General features: G+C 41.1%; 1 protein-coding gene across 1 annotated transcript in view; it reads left to right on the plus strand.

Moving 5' to 3' along the window:
• Positions 1-20,409, plus strand: part of tbc1d5 (TBC1 domain family, member 5) — a 203,910-nt gene that overhangs the window by 169,336 nt on the left and 14,165 nt on the right. Inside the window, exon 18 of the mRNA XM_048608053.1 lies at positions 11,733-11,918. Within this exon, the coding sequence (XP_048464010.1) occupies positions 11,733-11,918 (186 nt within the window). The remainder of the gene's footprint in view (positions 1-11,732; positions 11,919-20,409) is intronic.

A 20,409-nucleotide genomic window follows, 5' to 3' on the forward strand; every position in this document is an offset into this window, starting at 1 on the left:
AGAGCAAGAGCAGAGGTGGAAAGTTTGTATACTGAAACTTTTGAAGGTGTTACTAGACATATAGAAACATAGAAAATAGGAGTAGGAGTTGGCCACTCAGTGTTTCAAGACTGCTCCACCATTCAATATGATTATGGCTGATCATTCAGCTCAGTGACCTACTCCCACTTTCTCCCTTTGATATCTTCAGCCCTAAGAACTATATGCAACTCCTTGAAAGCATTGTGTTGTGGCCTCAACTGCTTTCTGTGGCAGAGAATTCTAAAGCCTCGCCACTCTCTAGGTGAAGAAATTTCTCCTCATCTCAGTCTTAAATGGCCTACCCCATATCTTTAAACTATTATCCCTGGTTCTGGACTCCCCAGTCATCGGGCACATCCTTCCAGCATTTACACTGTCTATCCTGTTAGAAATTTATTGCTGAATGCAGGCCTAATCAAATCTAGTCTCTCTTCATACGTCAATCCTGCCATCCCAGGCATCAGTCTGGTAAATTTTTGTTGCACTCCCTCCATTGTCAGAACATGATTCCTTAGGTAAGGAAGTCCATGTACACCACTTTATCAAAAATGCCCTCTACCAACTCTGCTACCTTTTCAAAATACTGCAGATGATTAATTAGATGCAATTTTCCCTTAACAAATTTATGCTGGCTCTTCCAAATTAAATCATATTTTTCCATATGACTGGTAATCTTATCCTGAATAATTGTTTCTAAAAGGTTTCCTACCACCCAAGTTAAACTGACTGGTCTGTAATTGCTGGGTTTCTCTTTACGACCTTTTTGAACCAGGGTATATAATGTTTGCAATTTTCCAGTCCTTGGCACCACCCTGAGTTCAGGGAAGATTGGAAGATTGAAACAAAAACAGAAATTGTTGAAAATGAAAGTTTAAATAGGCCAGTAGGTCAATATTAAATGGAACAAAAAGGGTTTTTATAAGCATGTATACATTACTGGATCAATGAAGACGGGTAGTAACAACTCCAGAATGAAGATGTTGAAAAATCTCAACCAGTGTGGCGGCATCTATGGAGAGAAAATAGAGTTAATGTTTCGGGTCCGGTGACCCTCCTTCAGATTTCCAGCATCTGCAGTTCTTTCAGTTTTTGGCTAAGATTGAACAATTATTGCCAGTGCTACTGCAATTTCCCACCTCATTTCCCTCAATATATTAGATGAATCTCCCGCCAGCCTTGCTACCTTTGTCAACCTTATTATATTGCCATTTTATCCAGTACCTCCTTAGCAACTCTTAACCCATCTAATAACCAAGTTTCCTCCTCTGTCACTGTGGCCAGTCAGCATCTGCCTCAAAGGTAGAAGGAGATGCAAAGACACATTTCCATATCTCCTGCTTCTATGTGTAAATCTTCTTTCTTGGCTCTTAAGAGCCATAGAGTATAAACTTTCACTGCTGTAAATTATTTATCCATTTCTAGTTGTTAGTTACACACTAGATTCAGACAGAAAATTGTTTTTCTAATGAATCATAGTTGCCTGGAACTGGCTTAGAGGAAAGATTATTTTTCCCATTTTAATTCACTGAATTGTGTCTGCTTTTGTGTCTCAAATGTTGAATATAAATTAAAGTAATATACTTAATCTTTGATATGATTTTTTAAAAATCATTTACTAAATATTTATAGTCATTCTCAGATGAAATAAATATTTATTGTTATAAAATGATGTGACCAGGCTATTTTTCTCCAATTTTAACAGTTCTATAAGTTCAATATTATAAAAATATGCACCACCTATGAATATTTCTGGGGAGATCTGCTTAAGTATATTTATTGTTAATCATGCAATGTGTTATAATTAGTTTGCCTGTAATTGCACAAATTTCACAGCTGTTACCAAAAGGTCCACGTCTCCACTTATTAGTGGTGTCTAAATATTAATCACAACAGATGAAATGGCTCACAGTCTGCTTTAGAAGTAGCACATTACAATCACACACAAGGTCATACTTCTTTTTCACTTGTACAGTGCTGCCAAACCAGGCTGTGACTGTGTTTATAGCAATGACAATTCCATTTCACTAAAGGGATTCCAACAAATCAAAGTCTATTTTTAGTGTCTTGATCTTGTACTAGATTATTGTGTAATCCTTTTTTTTAAGTGGGTAAACAAGCAAATGAAGACCCACGAAATCAAAGTTTAGAGCCATATACTGTTATTTCCAAAGGCATACTGGCCAACTGGTAGCATTGCATTCCATAAATTTGTAGTCTGGAGAAGCATAATTATTTGACTTAAACCATTTGCTTTGTTTCAAGAACATTATTTTGATCCTTTTAATTCTTTGTGCTACTGTGATTAAACATCAGTAGCTGAACTGAAAATTTTTTGATTGTACCAGTGCTGGAATCCACATGGGAAACACTAATAAAGTATGTGCTGTAAGACACAGTGTGACTGGTTGGGAAATGAAGAAGGCAGACACATGGGAAATAGAGAAAAGTGATAGCTCTCTATTACTAAACCAGTAAAATGACACAGTCAAGTTCATGATTTCTATAATAATATCCATTGTTCCTTACCTTTGTACAATGAGCTGGGAAGGAAACTAAAGAACTACAGCTCACACTAGATACTATCTCTATCTACAGTGGAATACAGGGAACCAAATGTTACAACTAAAAACAGTCAAACAATATCACAACATAGTACAGATTGGTAGTTTTGCTAGTAGAGGTGTCAAGAACTAAAAATTGCACGTTATTTATTCACAGTAACTAAATGTGGAAACTACAATTTATTTAATAAAGCTCTGGTTTTCCATTTAAAAAGCCTTATATAATTAGTGTTGTGAAAAGACAGAACGGGAAAGTAAAAATGAAGAGTGGAAGGGCTAAATGAAAGTTTAAATAGGCCTGTAGGTCAATATTAAATGGAACAAAAATGGAACAAAAACATGTATACATTACTGGATCAATCAAGATGGGTAGTAACAACTCAAGAATGAAGATAGAACTCTGTTTTTCACAAATGAAGTTATAGAGAAGATACTGAACTAGATATTCTGTAGTATCTTCATTGCCTACCTAGTTAGGAAAAGTCTAAAAAAAGGTAGTATTATTGATAGAGTTAGTGATGAGGAGTCATGGATTTAATAATATCATTAAGAGAGTATGAAGAGAGCTTAGTGGAGCATTGAATGTTTTGCTACGTTTGAGGCAGAGGCGATTATTTCTTTAAGTGAAAATTTGATAAATTGCAAAGAAACATGCATCCACATGGCATAAGAAGGAGACTGTTGCTTAGCTTTTAGCTACTGTTGTAAAAGTAGCCATAGTCCCAGAAGATCATCAGGGTTCTGTCTCATTAAAGAGACATGATTGGTGGTGAATTTAACCTGAGCGTCACCACACGTCAGGTGAGGGTGAGATTGAAAAGGTGGTACCTTCATGGCAACCTCAGCCTGTGCAAGAATTGAACTTGCACTTTGGCATCATTACAAACCATCCACCCAGGGAACTGAGACAACCAACCCAAAGAAGCCAGCACAGACATCATAAGGCTAATCTCTGGGGCTCTCTGAAAAGAGGAGTAAGGCAACATTCTGTATTATTTCTGAACCTTACCGGTGTATTCAATCTATTGGACAACAAAGATTGGCCTCAGTATGTTCTACGCATTTTTAAAATGATTTCAGATTTTTTCTTTAAACAAAGGCGATTTAGCAGATTTGCCTGTAGATCAAGTATTTTTGAACAGTGTGGGTGATGATGGTTGCTCCCCAATGCATATTGTAACTTTGACATAGCTCAGGAAAGATCTTGAGAACATTGGTGAAAAATGAAATGCTTGACCTAATGGTTAATTCACATTAGTGCTTAGGATTTCAGCATAGTGAAACGTTATGATGGGCAAACTGTAAGTTAGATTTATATCACAAAAGGGAAAAGGAGCACAGGGAATATAATTTCTGGCATACACCAACTTTCAGGCATTGGATCTAGCATAGCCACCTTCACTCATTCCATGACCCTGGTTATTTCCTTAAGTGGTCTAATCCCCTTAATAGGAATTTAAAGATAGCTGTATATCTGTATGTACAAAATTATACGTAACCCAGGGACATAATATTACCATCCCGTTTTGAACTAGACCAGAAATCCTTGTCTTTCAGACACATACTTTATTAAACCCTCTGATAATTGAATGGGTTAAACTGTGTGAGGTAAAACTTTACTGTAATCATTAAGCTGTTTTTTTTCTACAGTTATGTAAAATTGCAGAGCAACATTTGCAGTCAGTGTCACTCATTTTCATTGCTGCAACTGCTTGTTTTCGCATAATTTTAAAAAATGGGTGCACTGTACTTAGAGTAACTGAAACAGATTAAATGCTGATGAAATTCTGGTGAAGAATCACTGAACTCAAAATGTAAAGTCTGCTTTCTCCCCACAGATGCTGTCAGATGTGCTGAGTTTCTCCAGCAAGTATTGTTTTTGATTCAGAAAAAGGTGCTTTGCAAGAAACATTGAACTTTAACTCATACGACAGATAAACATCAACATGAACATGTTGGGGCAAACTTCAATGTAATTCGGTCTCTCCTATACCTCTAGGCTGACCAGCTCCTCTCTGCATTTTCTGGGTTTCTTTTTTATTGTTATACTCTAAATCTGACTTCAGTGTCACCTTTATCAAACCGAATGTTCTTCTAAGTGGAATCCACCAACCTAACCCACCAATAATTCTGCTGACTCCAAATAAATTGAGTTGTTGAGGCAGTGTCACATGTGACCAACCACTGTTGAACAAAATATCCAGTCTAAACCCAGCCAGTTCCCTTGTGTAATTTAACCCTTCAAAAACTAGACTTTGATCAAAAGTTGTATTTGTACTATTTATCATTACACCAAAATTCATCAGTGGCAGTGCAGTTTGAATACTATTATGGTACACTAACTGGAGGGTGTTGCAAACAGTATTTCCCAAGTGGATTCCAGCACTGGTACAATCAAATCCTGATTGGTAGTCAGGATGTGTGTTACTCACTGCAGATTCCCTAGCCTGTGACCTGCTCAAATAGCCACAGTAGTTAAACAGCTGGATCTTTTCAATGGTAACCCACAGGATGTTGATTGTGAAGAATTCAGCAAAGGTAATGCCATTGATTGTCACAGAGTGATGATAAGTTCTCTTGTTGGAATTGTCATTGCTTGCCACTTATGTGGCAAGTACGTTACCGTCCACATTAGCCCAAGCCTGAACGTTATCCAGGTCTTATTGCACGGACATGGACTGCTTTAGTATCTGAGGAGTTGCAAGTGATGCTGAGCATTGTGCAATCATCAACAAACATTTAATTTCTGACTTTATGCCTGAAGGAAGGTACTTGACTGAAGATTCTGAGGAATTCCTGCAGCAGTGTAGGGTACATTTGTGATGGAACAGAGAAAAAGCAACAGGTCCATGTTTGGATCAAGTGCAGTTTCTTTATCAGGAGGGGACTTGGGTGATTGACCTCAAATAACCATCTTGTACAAGGTAATTGTACAAGGTAAGAGTGCAACCAGTGGAAACATTTCCCCTGAATCCCACTGACTTCCACTTTGTTAGGGTTTCTTGATGCTGTACTTGGTCAAACCCAACCTTTATGTCAAGGGCAGTCACTCTCACCTCACATCTGGAATTCAGCTGTTTTATCTGTGTGTGGACCGAGGCTGCAGTGAGGTCAGAAACCAAATGTCTGTTGTGGAACCCAGACTGAATGTCAATGAGCAGGTTGTTGCTGAGCAAATGCCCCTTGATAGTACTGTTGATGCCTCTTCAAGCACTAGGTTCATGATCAAGGGTAGACTGATGAGGTGATAATTGGCTGGGTTGGATTTGTCCTGCTTTTTGTCAACTGGACGTACCTAGGCAATTTGCTATATTGCCGGGTAATTGCCAGTGTTGTAGCTCAATGTGATCAACTCACCTTGGGTTGTGGCTAGCTTTGGGAGTATAAGCCTTTCTTATATTGTCAGAATGTTGTCAGTGCCTTTATCCTTTGCAGTATCTAATGCTTTAGGTGAATTGAATTGGCTGAAAATTGGCATCTGTGATGCTGGAGACCTGAGGAGGAGGCAGAATTGAATAATTCATTCTCCACCAATGGCTGATGACGGATGCAAATGCACTGATGTGCTGGGTATCCACCCTAATTAGGGATGAGGATACTTGTTAAGGCCCCTCCGTTTGTGCATTGTTAACTGTGTGACAACATTCATATATGAATGAGGCAGGACTGTCGAACTTAGCTCTGTACTGTTGATTGTGTGATCGCTTAATCTGTCAGACAGTGCTTATCTTATTTGGCATGGAAAAAAGGTCTTGAGTCAGTACTTCACCAGATTGAGTCTTTAGTTTTAAGAATGCCTAGTGTTTATCTCAGCATTCCTCCTGGACTCCATAGAACGAGGGTTGATCACCCATTTTAATGGAATAGTAGTTTGGGGATATGCTAGGCCGTGAGGTTATAGAGTGTGTTTGAATACATTTATGCTGCTGATGATTATCCATGTAACTTTATGGATGGTCAGATTTTGAGCTACTAGATCTGTTTATAATCTATCCCATTTAGCATGGTGGAAATACCACACCATATGGCAGCTAGAAGAATTTAAATTCAATCAATAAATTAGAAGTTGAAAGCTAACCTCAGTGGTGACCGTGAAACTACCATCGATTGTAGTAAAGAACATCTGTTTCAGTAATGTTCGTCAGGGATGGAAATCTGCCACCCTTATCTGGCCTACATGTGACTCCAGACTCACAATCAGTATTGCCGCTAAGCTTCATAGCTGTGTACTGCACAGCTGCTGCAAGCCTCCATCCAAGGTGATCTCACCAATCCCGGCATCGTCTTCTGGTTCCAGGAGTTTCTGCCATGCACAGGCCACGCAGCCAGAAAGAAAATTAGAGAGAATGCAGCCCACAACAATGTGATTGTCTCTTAAGTTCCCCTTGAAATGGCACGGCATGCCACTCAGTTCAAAAGCAATTCGGGATCACGAACAAATGTCAGTTTAGTCAACAGAATCTACACATCATGGAAGAATGACTGTAAAGACAGGACTTCGTCTTCACAAGGATTGTATGGTGGCCACTGACTGTCCTGGCCAGATGCATTTATGACAAATTGTTAAGGATAAAGTCAAGTAGGCTTCTCCCTCTTTTTGATTCCCTTGCCAGCTGCCATAGATCCAGTCTGGTAACTCTGCCCTTTGGCCAGCTCAGTCTTTGTTTCTACCCAGCCACTGTTGGAGGTGGACATTGAAATCCCCCACCTACGTTACATTCTATACCATTGCCACCGTTTATTTTCAACATGGAGAAATACTGATTCATCAGCTATGGGGCATTGGAGATTGGTGGTAATCAGCAGATTTCCTTGTTTATGTCTAACAATGGTTACTTAATGCACTGCATGGAATCTGAAGTCAATGTTGAGAACTCCTGAGGCAACTATACCCCGACTCCATGCCACTGTTTTCCTATCTGCTGATGGGTCACGACGTATTCTAGAATGATGATGGTGATATCAAGGACCCGGGAAGTTTTGATTCCATGAGTATGACTATGTCAGTCTGTGGAATAGCGCTGCTGCAAACTGCCAGATGTTATTAAGGGTAAGGGTCATCAGGGCTGTATTTCCTTTTGCTTCCGGTGCTGAGTTTCTTGCCAGTTGGTTAATCCAGTTTCATTCCGTTCAATCTCCCTAACACTTTAAAGCAACTGAGTGACTTGTTTGACCATTTCTGTACTCCTGTTCTTGCAGACACTTGTACAAAGTTAATGTTGTACTTTACCATGCTTCTTGATGGTGGCAGCAGGCTTTGAAACTCTGCCTCAGAAGGAAATGTAAGTGGGGTTGTTAAAAGTTTTTAAGAAAGCAATGAATATATTCTTGATATGCAGGAGGCCTATGTGGAGCTAAAAAGACAAACAGACCATCTGGGAGCAGGCTCAAGGGACCAAATGTCCTACTTCTGCTCCTGTTTTGTGTGTTCATATGTTCCATTCAACCTTTTCCCGTACTGAGGTCATCATTGGAGTTCTCTGCACAGAATTCAGGTGCGACCTGGTCCTCCAGTGAGCTGGCATTTATATAACCTCTGCCCAAGCTACAGGCCACTTGTCTCAGTGTGCAAGTCCCACTTCTAAACTCTGCTCTGAAGTACACATAGGATCAGTATGAGAGCTGGTGGCTACATGTGAGAGATCAAATGATGTTTCTTCTTCGTCACCAGTCTTCTCTTCCTTTCCCACCTCTTGCTCCTCCATTATCTGGTCGTAGTTTTATAGGTATCTAAAAAGAAGAATGTACAGGGTAGGCTTGAGGTGATGAAAAAAGAAAAAAAACACAAGAGGTGCATGTTTTAGACCGTCTGCAGCTCCTTTATTAGAAGAATGTATGGGGTGAGAAGATAGTAGGATAAGAGAAGGAGGGGTATATGCATTATAAGTACAAATGAAATGGGACCAGCCGTCAGACATTCAGCCCTTGAATTCATCTCTAAATTAATTTAGATTATTATAATATTATGGTCACTCTTTCATAAAGACTCCTTTACAACGAGGTTATTAAGTAGCCACTTTGAATTGCACAGTAATATATCTAAAATAGTCTGTTCAGTAGTTTGTTCCTCAACATACTGCTTTAGAAAACTATTTTGTGGCCAGTCATTTTTAGTGGCCTTAGTCACCACCATCCAACAAAGCAAGCACTGTCTTTTCCATAAGGGTAAGAATATGTGCCTATCGTACGCCAAATTAGGTGCTAAGTCTCCTGATTGTATGCCATCTAGTCTTGGAAGAGAAAAAGAAATGTGTTTCTGTGAGTGTTGTGCAGTCTGATTGGGTGATGTACCTGTTAGTCAGCATGGCTTTGTGTGTGGGGAGTTATGTCTGTCAAACCTGATTGAGTTTTTTGAGGATGTGACCAAGAAGATGGATGAGGGCAGAGCGGTAGATGTTGTCTGCATGGACTTTGACAAGGTTCCGCATGTTAGACTGGTTAGTAAAGTTAGATCACATGGGATTCAGTAAGAGCTTGCCAGTTGGATACAAAATTGGGTGGTTGGGAGGAGACAGCAGGTGATGGTAGAAGGTTCTTTTCGGACTGAAGATCTGTGACCAGCGGTGTTCCGCAAGGATTGGTGCTGGGTCCACTGTTACTTGTCGGTTATAAAAATAATTTGAATAAGAATTTCAGAAGCATGGTTAGTAAGTTTGTGGCTGACGCTATAATTACTGGTGTAATTTTAGTGAAGAAGGTTATCTAAGATGATGAAGGAATCTTGATTAATTCAACCAATGAGATGAGGAGTGACAAATGGAATTTAATTTAGATAAATGCGAGGTGTTCCATTTTGATAAGACGAACCAGGGCAGGGCTTAAACAGTTAATGATAGGGTCCAGGAGAATGTCAAAACCGAGACCTCGGGGCTCAATACATAGTTCCTTGAAAGTTGCATCACAGGTAGACGGGGTGGTAAAGAAAGCGTTTGGCATGCTTATTTTCATTGTTCAGACCATTGAGTATAGGAGTTGGGATGTCATGTTGCAGTTGTATAGGATATTGGTGAGGCATCTTTTGGAGTACTGTGTAGAGTACTGGTCAGTCTGCTATCGGAAGGATATTATTAAATTGGAGAGGGTTCAGGAAAAATGCACCAGGATGTTGCCAGGAATGGAGGGTTTGAGTTATAAAAATAGGCTGGATAGGCTTGGACTATTTTAACTGGCGGTTTGGAGGATGAGGGGTGATCTTATGGGTGTTTAAAAAATCATAAGGGGCATAGAAAAGGTGAATAGCAAAGGTCTTTTTCCAGGGTAGGGGAGTTCAAAACTAGAGGGCATATTTTTAAGGTGAGAGGATAAAGATTTAAAAGAGACCTGAAGGGCAACATTTTCTGTCACAGTTTGGTTCGTGTGTGGAATGTACTGCCAGAGGAAGTGGTATGCAGGTACAGTTACAACATTTAAAAGCCATTTGGACATGTACATGAATAGGAAAGGTTTAGAGGGATATGTGCCAAATACAGGTAAATGGGACTAGTTGGGAAACTTGTTCAGTATGGATGAGTTGGACTGAAGGATCTGTTTCTATGCTTAATGACTCCATGAGTATTTGGCAACATATTTAAGTCGTGGTAGTGTGAAGTATGGAAATGAGGTAAATGTAAGTGAGTTGTGGATCCAAGAGACTGGTAGGTGAGTGAATGACTATAGTGCATTGAGCATTGCGTGAGGCTACCAGATCAGTCGTAAAATATTAGTATCCTTATATATTCTTTTGTGATGATGTCTTGCTGGCAAGAACCCTAAAAGGTGATGGATGTCAATCTTCTGCGATCCATCTGGTCATATAAACTCGTACTGTTAGAAAATGAGTTCCAGGATTTTGGTCCAACAATATTGAGTGTGTAATTATATAACTCCAAATAAGAATGGCAAGTAGTTTGCAAGGGAACTTGCAGATCGTGGTGTTCCTTTGCGTCTGCTGCCCTTGTATTTCTGTCAAGTAGGATTTGAAAGGTGTAGTTGAAGCATTTTTGGTGAGTTACTGTAGTGTACTTTGTACATGCTGCTACTGTGCATTGGTGGTGCATGCAGTGAATGTTTAAGTTGATATATGGAGATGTCAAAGCGGCTGCTTTGTTCTAGATGAAATTGAGCTTCTTGAGAGCAGGGATGCACTCTTCTAGGCAAGTGGAAATATTCTACCATGTTCCTAACTTGTGCCTTGTAAATGGTGAACAGAGTTTTGAGAGTCAGGAGGTGAGTTACCATAAAATTTCCAGCCAACTAACTTGCTCTTATTTTCATAATTAAAACCGTTTATCGCAGTTCTTGGCCTCCTGTCTTCTGATTTCAGTGGAACATACTGTCTCCAACTCTATTGCTAAAGCTTCTTTCAGCAACACAGTTTTCTGTAAATCAAAAATCTATGTACAAACAATCTCAATATTGCTCCCAAAGCTAGGGAGATTCTTGCATTAATATCTGCTTTAGATCCCTGGATAGGATGGAAATTTTCTCTGAACACCACTCTTCTGTCATGTCTAACCTTCAGTCTTTCTTTCCATTACAAACATTTTTCTTTCCTACATGTTACAAATAATACATGAATAATAATTAAGCTATCTTGTTTTCTCTATACTCCAGATATGCTCCTCTTCCTGTGTTGAAATTTGAGATTAGCTTGTCTCTTCAAAGATTTATACCAGAATGGCAGTTATTCTGCTCTGCTAAACTTGGCACCTTTTGTCCTTTCTTTCAGTTAGCTTCCACTTTGATTTTCCTCCTCTTCTGTCACTATTGTCAGTGGCGACCTGTACTGAGGATAACAGCTCCTCATTGACCTTTCCCAGATTAAAAGCAGATGACAGATTGATCTGGAAGCAGTTTATTTTAAACTCTGCAATTACCCAGAGCTGCTGTAGAATCCAATATCAGATGTGTGGTATAATGTCATCATGTATACATTTCATGAGAAACTGAAGACAAACAATATTGTATACCTACTGCTTTGTAGAGCATTGATGGGGAAGAAAGTATAATTAACATCACAGTTGCTCTTTTTTTAGAAATCTAATAACTGTTAAATGCCTGTTTCTAAGCCATGTTTCCACATATTTTCAAACACCCTTCTTTGCTTTGGAAATTTTTGTTTAGCTTTGCTATCTTAGAAATTTGACCATTTATTGTCTTAAATACAAACAGATTAAAGATATTCTGAAAGGATCACTGCGGTTTAACCAGAGCCAGCTAGAAGCGGAGGAAAACGAAGAGATTACAATAGCAGATAACCATTACTGTTCCAATAATCGAGGAGAAGGTGCAGAAGGAGAGAGCAAAAAGCTGCTGAATACCGACAGGGAGATGCTAGTTACCATGAGAACAGAAGAGGTAAATCAAAATTTCTAATGTTTGGTGATGGTAGCACTGTCAAAAAGTTTAAACCCAACATAAATGACTAAATATTGGAATGTACTATATATGAATGTCAAAAGATAAATTCAGCTTCAGTTCTGTGCTTAAAATGTAAATAATACACACTACTTTAAATAGTAAATATTTCAATTTCTGTTATTTTTATTTTGGAATAACAAGCAATATGTTTTTTAAAGGGAAGGCAATGGCCTAGTGGTATTATCGCTAGGCTATTAATCAGAAACTCAGCTAATGTCCTGGGGACCCGCGTTCAAATCCTGCATGGCAGATGATGGAATTTGTATTCATTAAAAATATCTGGAATTAATAATCAATTGATGACCATGAAACCATTATCAATTGTCTGAAAAAGCCATGTCGTTCACTAATGTCCTTCCTTCACGGACGGAAATCTGCCAACGTCACCTGGTCTGGCCTACATCTGACTCCGAGCCCACAACAATGTGGTTGACTCTCAACTGCCTCTGAAATGGCCGAGCAAGCCACTCAGTTGTATTAATCAGTACGAAGTCTCAATAAAGAAATGAAACCAGACTGAGCACCTGGCAATGAACTGGGCACCAGAAACAACACGCCAAAAACAGCCCTGGTGACCCAGCAAAGTCCTGACTAATATCAAGGGGCTTGTGTCAAAATTGGGAGAGTATTCTCATAGACTAGTCAAGCAATAGACATACTCATTGCATCATACCTTACAATGTCCTAGATGCCATCATCATCCTTCTATATGTTCTGTCCCATCAGCAGGACAGACAGACCCAGCAGAGGTGGTGGCACAGTGCTATACAGTTGGGAGGGAGTTGGCCTGGGAGTCCTCATTATTGACTTCAAACCTCACAAAGTCTCACAGTATCAGTTTAAACATGGACAAGGAAACCCGCTGATTACCACGTGCCAGTTGATGAATCAGTTGAGCAACACTTGGAGGAAAAACTGAGGGTAGTAAGGTTGCAAAATGTACTCTAAGTGGGGGAATCAATGTCCACCATCAAAAATGGCTCAGAAGCAGCACCACTGATTGAGCTGGTCGGGTCCTGTAGGACATAGTTGCTAGACCGGGTTTGCAGCAGTTGGTGAGGGAACCAACAAAAGGGAAAAGCATACTTAACTTCATCCTTGTCAATGTGCCAGCTGCAGATGCATCTGTCCATGACAGTCTCAGTAAGACTGACTACCACGAGGTCCTTGAGGAGACAAAGTACTACCTTCGAATTAAGAATACCCTCCATCATGTTGTCTGGCACTGTCACCATGCTAAATGGGACAGACTTCAAACAATTCTAGCAACTCAAGAATGGGCATTCATGAGGCGCTGTGGGCTATTAACAGCAGCAGAATTGTACCCCAGCACAATCTGCAACCTCATGGCCCATCCATTAAGACAGAGGATCAACCCTGGTTCAATGGCGAGTGCAGGAGGGCATGCCAGGATCAGCATGATGCGTGTCTAAAAATGAGCTGTCAATATGGTGAAGCTACTAAACAGGACTGCTTGCATGAGTCAGCATAAGCAGCAAGTGATAGACAGAGCTAAAAGATCCCACAACCAATGGATCAGCTTCAAGCTCTGCAGTCATGCTGTATCCGGTTGCGAGTGGTGGTGAACAGTTAAACAACTCACCGGAGGAGGAGGCTCCACAGATATCCCAATCCTCAATGATGTAAGAGCCCAGCGCATCAAGATGGCAGCGCCGGCATTGTAGGTAGTGTTTGAGCTCATACGATCCCAGCTGCCCCACGGCAGCAGCATCCTTTTCTCTATGTGCTTTTCGCGACTTCTTTTCCTTTCTCTCTGCTCCGGCCTCAAAGATGGAGAAAGAAATGTCGGTGGGGCAATGGCTACAGCATCAGTAGCATGGATCGAGACTGCTGGCCGCGATTGCAGTGCCCGGAGTTTGAACTCTTGGCAGTAGCAGTGCCTGGAGCAGGGACTCCTGGCAGTGGTAGGCCCAGAGCCTGGACACTTGGAGGTGTCAGACGGCAGCAGAGCTGGGGTCTCCTGGGACATCGGCATCATCATTGCTGATACCAGAGCAGGAGTCCTTGACAATGTGGAAAATTGCCCAGGTATGTCCTGTATGCAAAAGGTGGGACAAATCCAACCCGGTAATTACCCCAACAAAAACAAAAATTGCTGGAAAATCTCAGCAGGTCTGGCAGTGTCTGTGGACAGAAATCACAGTTAAAGTTTTGGGTCCAGTGACCCTTCATCATAGATTCATAGAGTCATATAGCATGGAAACACACCCCTTGGTCCAACTAGACCACGCCAACCAAGTTCCCAAACTAAACTAGTCCTACTTGCCTGCATTTGGCCCATACCCCTCCAAACCTTTCCTATTTATGTACTTATCCAAATGTCTTTTAAATGTTGTAACTGTACCTACATTCACCACTTCCTCTGGCAGTTCATTCCAAACATGAGCCACTCTCAGTGTAAAAACGTTGCCCCTCCTGTCCTTTTTAAAACTTTCTCCTTTCACCTTAAAAATATGCCCCTATCTTTGAACTCCCCACCCAAGGAAAAAGACCCTTTCTATTCACCTTATCTACATCCCTCATGATTTTATAAACCTCTATGTGGTCAGCCCTCAACCTCATATGCTCCAGTGAAAAAAGTCCCAGCATATTTTTATAACTCAAGCCCCCTTTCTCGGCAATATTTTGGTAAATTTTTTCTGAACCCTCTCTAACTTAATAATATCCTTTTGATAGCAAGGTGAGCTGAACTGCACACAGCACTCCAGAAGAGGTCTCATCAAATTCCTGTTCAACCTCAACTCCTATACTGAAAGGTGTGATGGTATCTAGGGAAAAGGTCTGAAGAAGGGTCCCTGGACCTGAAATGTTCACTCTGATTTCCCTCCACAGATGCTGCTAGACCTGCTGAGATTTTCCAGCAATTTCTGTTTCTGTTTCTGATTTCCAGCATCTGTCATTCTTTCAGTTTTTAGTTTGGTACTTGCCATTTATTCTCGATCACCAGTAAAGTGATAGAAGGTGTCATCAACAGTGCTATCAAACAATATCTGCTTGGCAACGTCCTACTCACGCATGTCCACTTTGGTTCCACTAGTGCTATTCAGCTCCTGACCTCATTACAGCCTCAGTTCAAATATGGATAAAAGAGCTAAAATCTAGAGGCGAGGTGAGAGTGACAGCCTTTGATATCAAGAGCACATTTAACAAATTGTGGCATCAGGACCCCTAGCAAAACTGGAATCAATGGGTATCAGGGTGCAAATTCTGCTCTGGTTGGAGTCATACCTGACACATAGGAAGATGGTTGTGGTTGTGGGAGGTCAATCATCTCTCCTCTAGGACATCTCTGCAGGAGTTCCTCATGGTAGTGCCCTAGGCCCAACCATCTTCAGCTGCTTCATAAATGACCTTCCCTCCATTATAAGGTCAAAAATAGGGATGTTTGCCATGATTGCATAATATTCAGCACCATTCACGACTTCTCAGATACTGAGGCAGTCCATGTTCAAATGCAACAAGATCTGGATGATATCCAGGCTTGGATTGACAGTGCAGGTAATTTTCGCACCAAACAAATACCAGGTAATGACAATCCACAATAAGAGACAATCTAACCGCTGCCCCTTGACATTCAATGGTGCTACAATACCTGAATCCCCCACTATCAACATCCTTGAGGTTACCATTGACCAGAATTGGCAATGGGCTCACCATATAAATACAGTGGCTACAAAGGCAAGTCAGAGGCAAGGAATACTGCATTAAGTAAGTCACCTCCTGATTCCCCAAAGATTGTCCACAATCCACAGGCTTGACCCCATCCGGGACAAAGCAACATGCTTGATTGGTATCCACATCCACAAGTGTCCACTCTGTCCACTACTGACGTGCAATTATACTATTGTGTACTAGCTACAAGATGCACTGCGGGAATTCACCAAAGATTCTTAGACAGGATCTTCCAAATGCAAGACCACTTCCATCCAGAAGGACAGGGGCAGCAGATGGATGGGAACATCACCATCTGCAAGTACTCCTCCAAACTATTCACCATCCTGACTTGAAAATATAAAATCATAGAATTTTACAGCCCAGAAGGAGGCCATTCGACCCACGAGTTCCTGAAAGAGCTACCCAGTTAATCTCATTCACCAGCATTCATCACTTTCAAATGTATATCCAGCTCTCAATCGAAACCTCGTATAGAATCTGCCTCCATCCCTCTCCTAGGCAGTGCATTCCAAATCCTAACCACTATCTGAGTAAAGAAATTTCTCCTCATCTAATACCCTTGTCATGCTGACAGTCTCGAAATTGTGACCGTCGTTAGTAACATAGCGACAGGTGATAACAGCTTATCCTCCTTTACCCTGTCAAAATTGTTAATAACTTTGAACAGCTCAGTAAGGTCACATCTTAATCTTCTCTGCCCCAAGGAGAATAAGCCCAATTTCTCTAATCTTTCATTGTATCTAAAATCCCTCATTTCTGTTATGATTCTAGTAAGTCTCCTTTGCACTCTCTCCACCACTTTAAAATTCTGCCTTAAATAAAGCAATAGAACTGAACACAATGATGCCCAAAACTGGATACATTATATTGCCATTCTTTCTCTGTCATTGGGTCAAATTCCTAGAATTGCCTCCCTAAGTACGTTATGGATCTACCTACAGCACATACAGTGCAGCGGTTCAAGGAAGCAGCTCACCTCAATTTTAGGATGGACAGGCAATGTCAGATAGTGGTTAGGATTTGGAATGCACTGCCTGGGAGAGGGAGGGAGGCAGATTCTATACGAGGTTTCGATCGAGAGCTGGATATATATTTGAACGTGATGAATGCTGGTGAATGAGATTAACTGGGTAGCTCTTTCAGGAACTCGTGGGTCGAATGGCCTCCTTCTGGGCTGTAAAATTCTATGATTCTATATTTCCTAGGGACAGGCGATGAATGCTGGCCCAGCCAGTAACACCCATGTACCATGAGTGAATAAATTTCAAATAAAATTCAGTGAACCTCCTGATTCCTGGTAGCTGTACACATTGATTAACTATGAATAAACCAACTGTATTTTAGCTTTTCACTGAATTGAAGCTAATCATTGGTACTGATCCTGAAGGCAACTCGTTGCAGGAATAAAGCATATGTTTTGTCAGGGTTTACAGAGTCAGATTTTAACAGCTAGTATATCAAAAAATGGCTCAGTCTACTGAGAGAAATTAATAATAATGTGGATTGTTAAATAGGATGAATGAAAATTGAATGAATGAAACCTTTGTGAGAATCTTATTGCCCATGTTAATATTGAATTGAATTACATTATATTAGCCCTAGAACCTCCCATAAATTACTAATACAATCTTTGACTTATATCATAGAGTCATAGTGTCCTACAGCACAGAGAGAGGCCCTTCGGCCCAAACTGGTCCATGTCGACCAAAATGTCCATCCACATTAACACCATTTCCCTGCACTCGGCCCATATCCTTCTAAACTTTTCCTATCCATGTATTCGTCCAAACGCTTTTTAAATGTTGTTAATGTACCTGCCTCAACTACTTCCGCTGGCAGCTCATTCCATATGCGTACCACCCTCTGTGTAAAAAAAAGTTGCTTCTCAGCTTCCCATGTATTCTTTCCCCTCCTGCCTTAAATTGATGCCCTGTAGTCCTCAGTTCTCCAACCCTGGGAAAAAGACTGAGTTCATTCACCTTGTCCATGCCTCTCATGATCTTATACACTTTTATAAGATCCCCCTTCAGTCTCCTATGGTCTAAAGAAAAAAATCCTAGCTTTGTCCAACCTCTCCCTATAACTCAGTTCCTTGAGTCCTGGCAACATCCTTGTAAATCTCCTCTGCACTCTATCCAGTTTAATAACAGTCTTTCTACAGCAAGGAGACCAAAACTCAACACAATACTCCAAGTGCAGCCTCACCAACATCCTGTACAACTGCAACATAACTTCCCAACTTCTATACTCAATGCTGATGAAGGCCTGTGTGCTAAAAGTCTTCTTCACTGCCCTATCTACCTGTGACTCCACTTTCAGAGAACTATGCACTGGAACTCCAAGGTCCCTCTGTTCTTCTACATTCCTTAAGGCCCTACCATTCACCATGAAACTCCTACCTTGATTTCACTTTCCAAAATGCAGCACCTCACAGTTATCTATATTAAACTTCATTTGCCATTTCACGGCCCACTTACCCAGCTGATCAAGATCCTGCTGCAATTTCTGATAACCTTCCTCACTGTCCATGATACCTCCTATTTTGGTGTCATCTGCAAACTTAATAATCATGCCTTGTACACTTTCATCCAAATCATTGATATAGATAACAAACTGCAATAGGCCCAGCACCAACCCCTAAGGCACACCACTAATCACAGGCCTCCAGTCCGACAAGCAACATTCTACTATTACTCTCTGCTTCTTTGCCAGTTGTGTATCCAATTTGCCAGATCTCCTTAGATTCCATGCGATCTAACCTTCCAGAGCAGCCTACCACGTGGAACCTTATCAAAGACCTTACTGAAATCCATGTAGACTACATCTACCGCCCTGTCCTCATCAAACCTTCCTGGTCACTTCATCAAAAAATTCTTAACAAATTTTTAAGGCATGATCTCCCATGCACAAAGCTGTGCTCACTACTCCTAATCAAACCCTGCCTTTTCAAATGCTTGTATATCTTATCCCTCAGAACCTTCTCAAGTAACTTACCTACCACAGATGTTAGGCTTACTCGTCCACAATTCCCAGGTTTTTCTTTGCAGCCCTTCTTGAATAAAGGCACAACATTCACCACCCTTCAGTCTTCCGGGACCTCATCCAGCTAACCAAGATGCAGATGTATCAGCCAGGGCTCCTGCAATTTCTTCTCTAGCCTCCTGCAGGGTTCTTGGATATATCTGGTCAGGACCAGGAGATTTATCCACTTTCATATATTCTGATACTTCCAACACCACCTCTACTGTGATATGGTCTGTCCCCAAGATTTTAACACTAACTTCCCCAAGTTCCCAAGTCTTCATGTCTTTCTCCTCGGTAAACGCAGCGGACATATTATCATTGAGGACCTCAAACATTTCCTTCAGTTCCACACATTCATGTCCACTTTGGTCCTTGAGGAGTCCTATTCTCTCTCTAGTTATTCTTTTTCCTTTAATCTACTTAAAGAACCTCTTTGGATTCACCCTAATCTTCTCAGCCAAAACTATTTCATACCCCCTTTTCACCCTCCTGATTTCCTCCTTCAGTAAACTCCTGTATCCCTATATACCTCCAGGGATTCCCTTGATCCCAGCTGCCTGTATTTGAACCATGCCTCCTTTTTTCTGGTCATAGCCTCAACATCTCGTGTCATTCAGGGTTCCCTACTCCTGCCAACCTTTGCCCTTCACCCTCACAGGAACATATATAGACCTTGAACTCCAGCTATCACACTTTTAAAGGCCTCCCACTTGACAGACGTCCCTTTGTCTGCAAACAAACTATTCCAATCAACCCCTGCAAGCTCCTGTCTAATTCCATCAAAATTCACCTTGTCCCAGTTTAGAACTTGAACCTGAGGACCAGTTTTGTTCTTCTCCACAACTATTTTAAAATTAATAGAACAATACTCACTGGAACCAAAGTGCTCCCCTACTGTCACCTCTGTCACCTGTCCTGCCCTATTTCCCAGTAGGTCAAGTTTTGCCCCTTCCCGAGTAGGACCCTCTATATACTGCTTGAGGAAACTTTCCTGAACACGTTTAACAAATTCCACCCCAACTAAGCCCTTAACACTATGGCAGTCCCTGTCTATGTTTGGAAAATTAAAATCCCTCACTATGACAATCCTGTTGCTTCTGTAAGTCTCCCCAATTTCCCTGCGTATTTGTTTGTCGAATTCCGTTGACTATTTGGGGACTTATAGTACAACCCAAATAATGTCACCATCCCCTTCTTATTTCTTAGCTTCACCCACAAAGCCTCATTGGATGATCCCTCAGTTATTTCATCTCTGATTACTGCTGTGATGCTGCCCTTAATCAAAAATGCAACTCCCCCTCCCTCTTACCTCTACCTCTGTCCCATCTGAAGTACCTGTACCGTGGCATGTTAAGCTGCCCATCCTGTCCCTCCTTTAGCCATGTTTTTGTAATGGCTATAATATCCCAGTCCCACATACTTATCCACACCCTGAGTTCATCAGTCTTACCTGTCAGCCCTCTTGCACTGAAATAGATGCAATTTAATCCAACAGGCATTTCTTGCTCCCTGTTGTGTTCGATCCTGACCTGTTGCTTCAGCTTGCTATTGCTGATTATGTATCTCCTTCCAGCTTTGCACTTGCCTCCCTGCTGTTGAGGATCCCACCCCCCTACCAATCTAGTTTAAAACTTCCCTTGCAGCACTAGCAAATTTGCCCTCCAGGATATTGGTCCCCCTCCAGTTCAGGTGCAACCCATCCCTCTTG

Source organism: Rhincodon typus, chromosome 2, assembly GCF_021869965.1.
Source record: "Rhincodon typus isolate 14 chromosome 2, sRhiTyp1.1, whole genome shotgun sequence".
NCBI lineage: Eukaryota > Metazoa > Chordata > Chondrichthyes > Orectolobiformes > Rhincodontidae > Rhincodon > Rhincodon typus.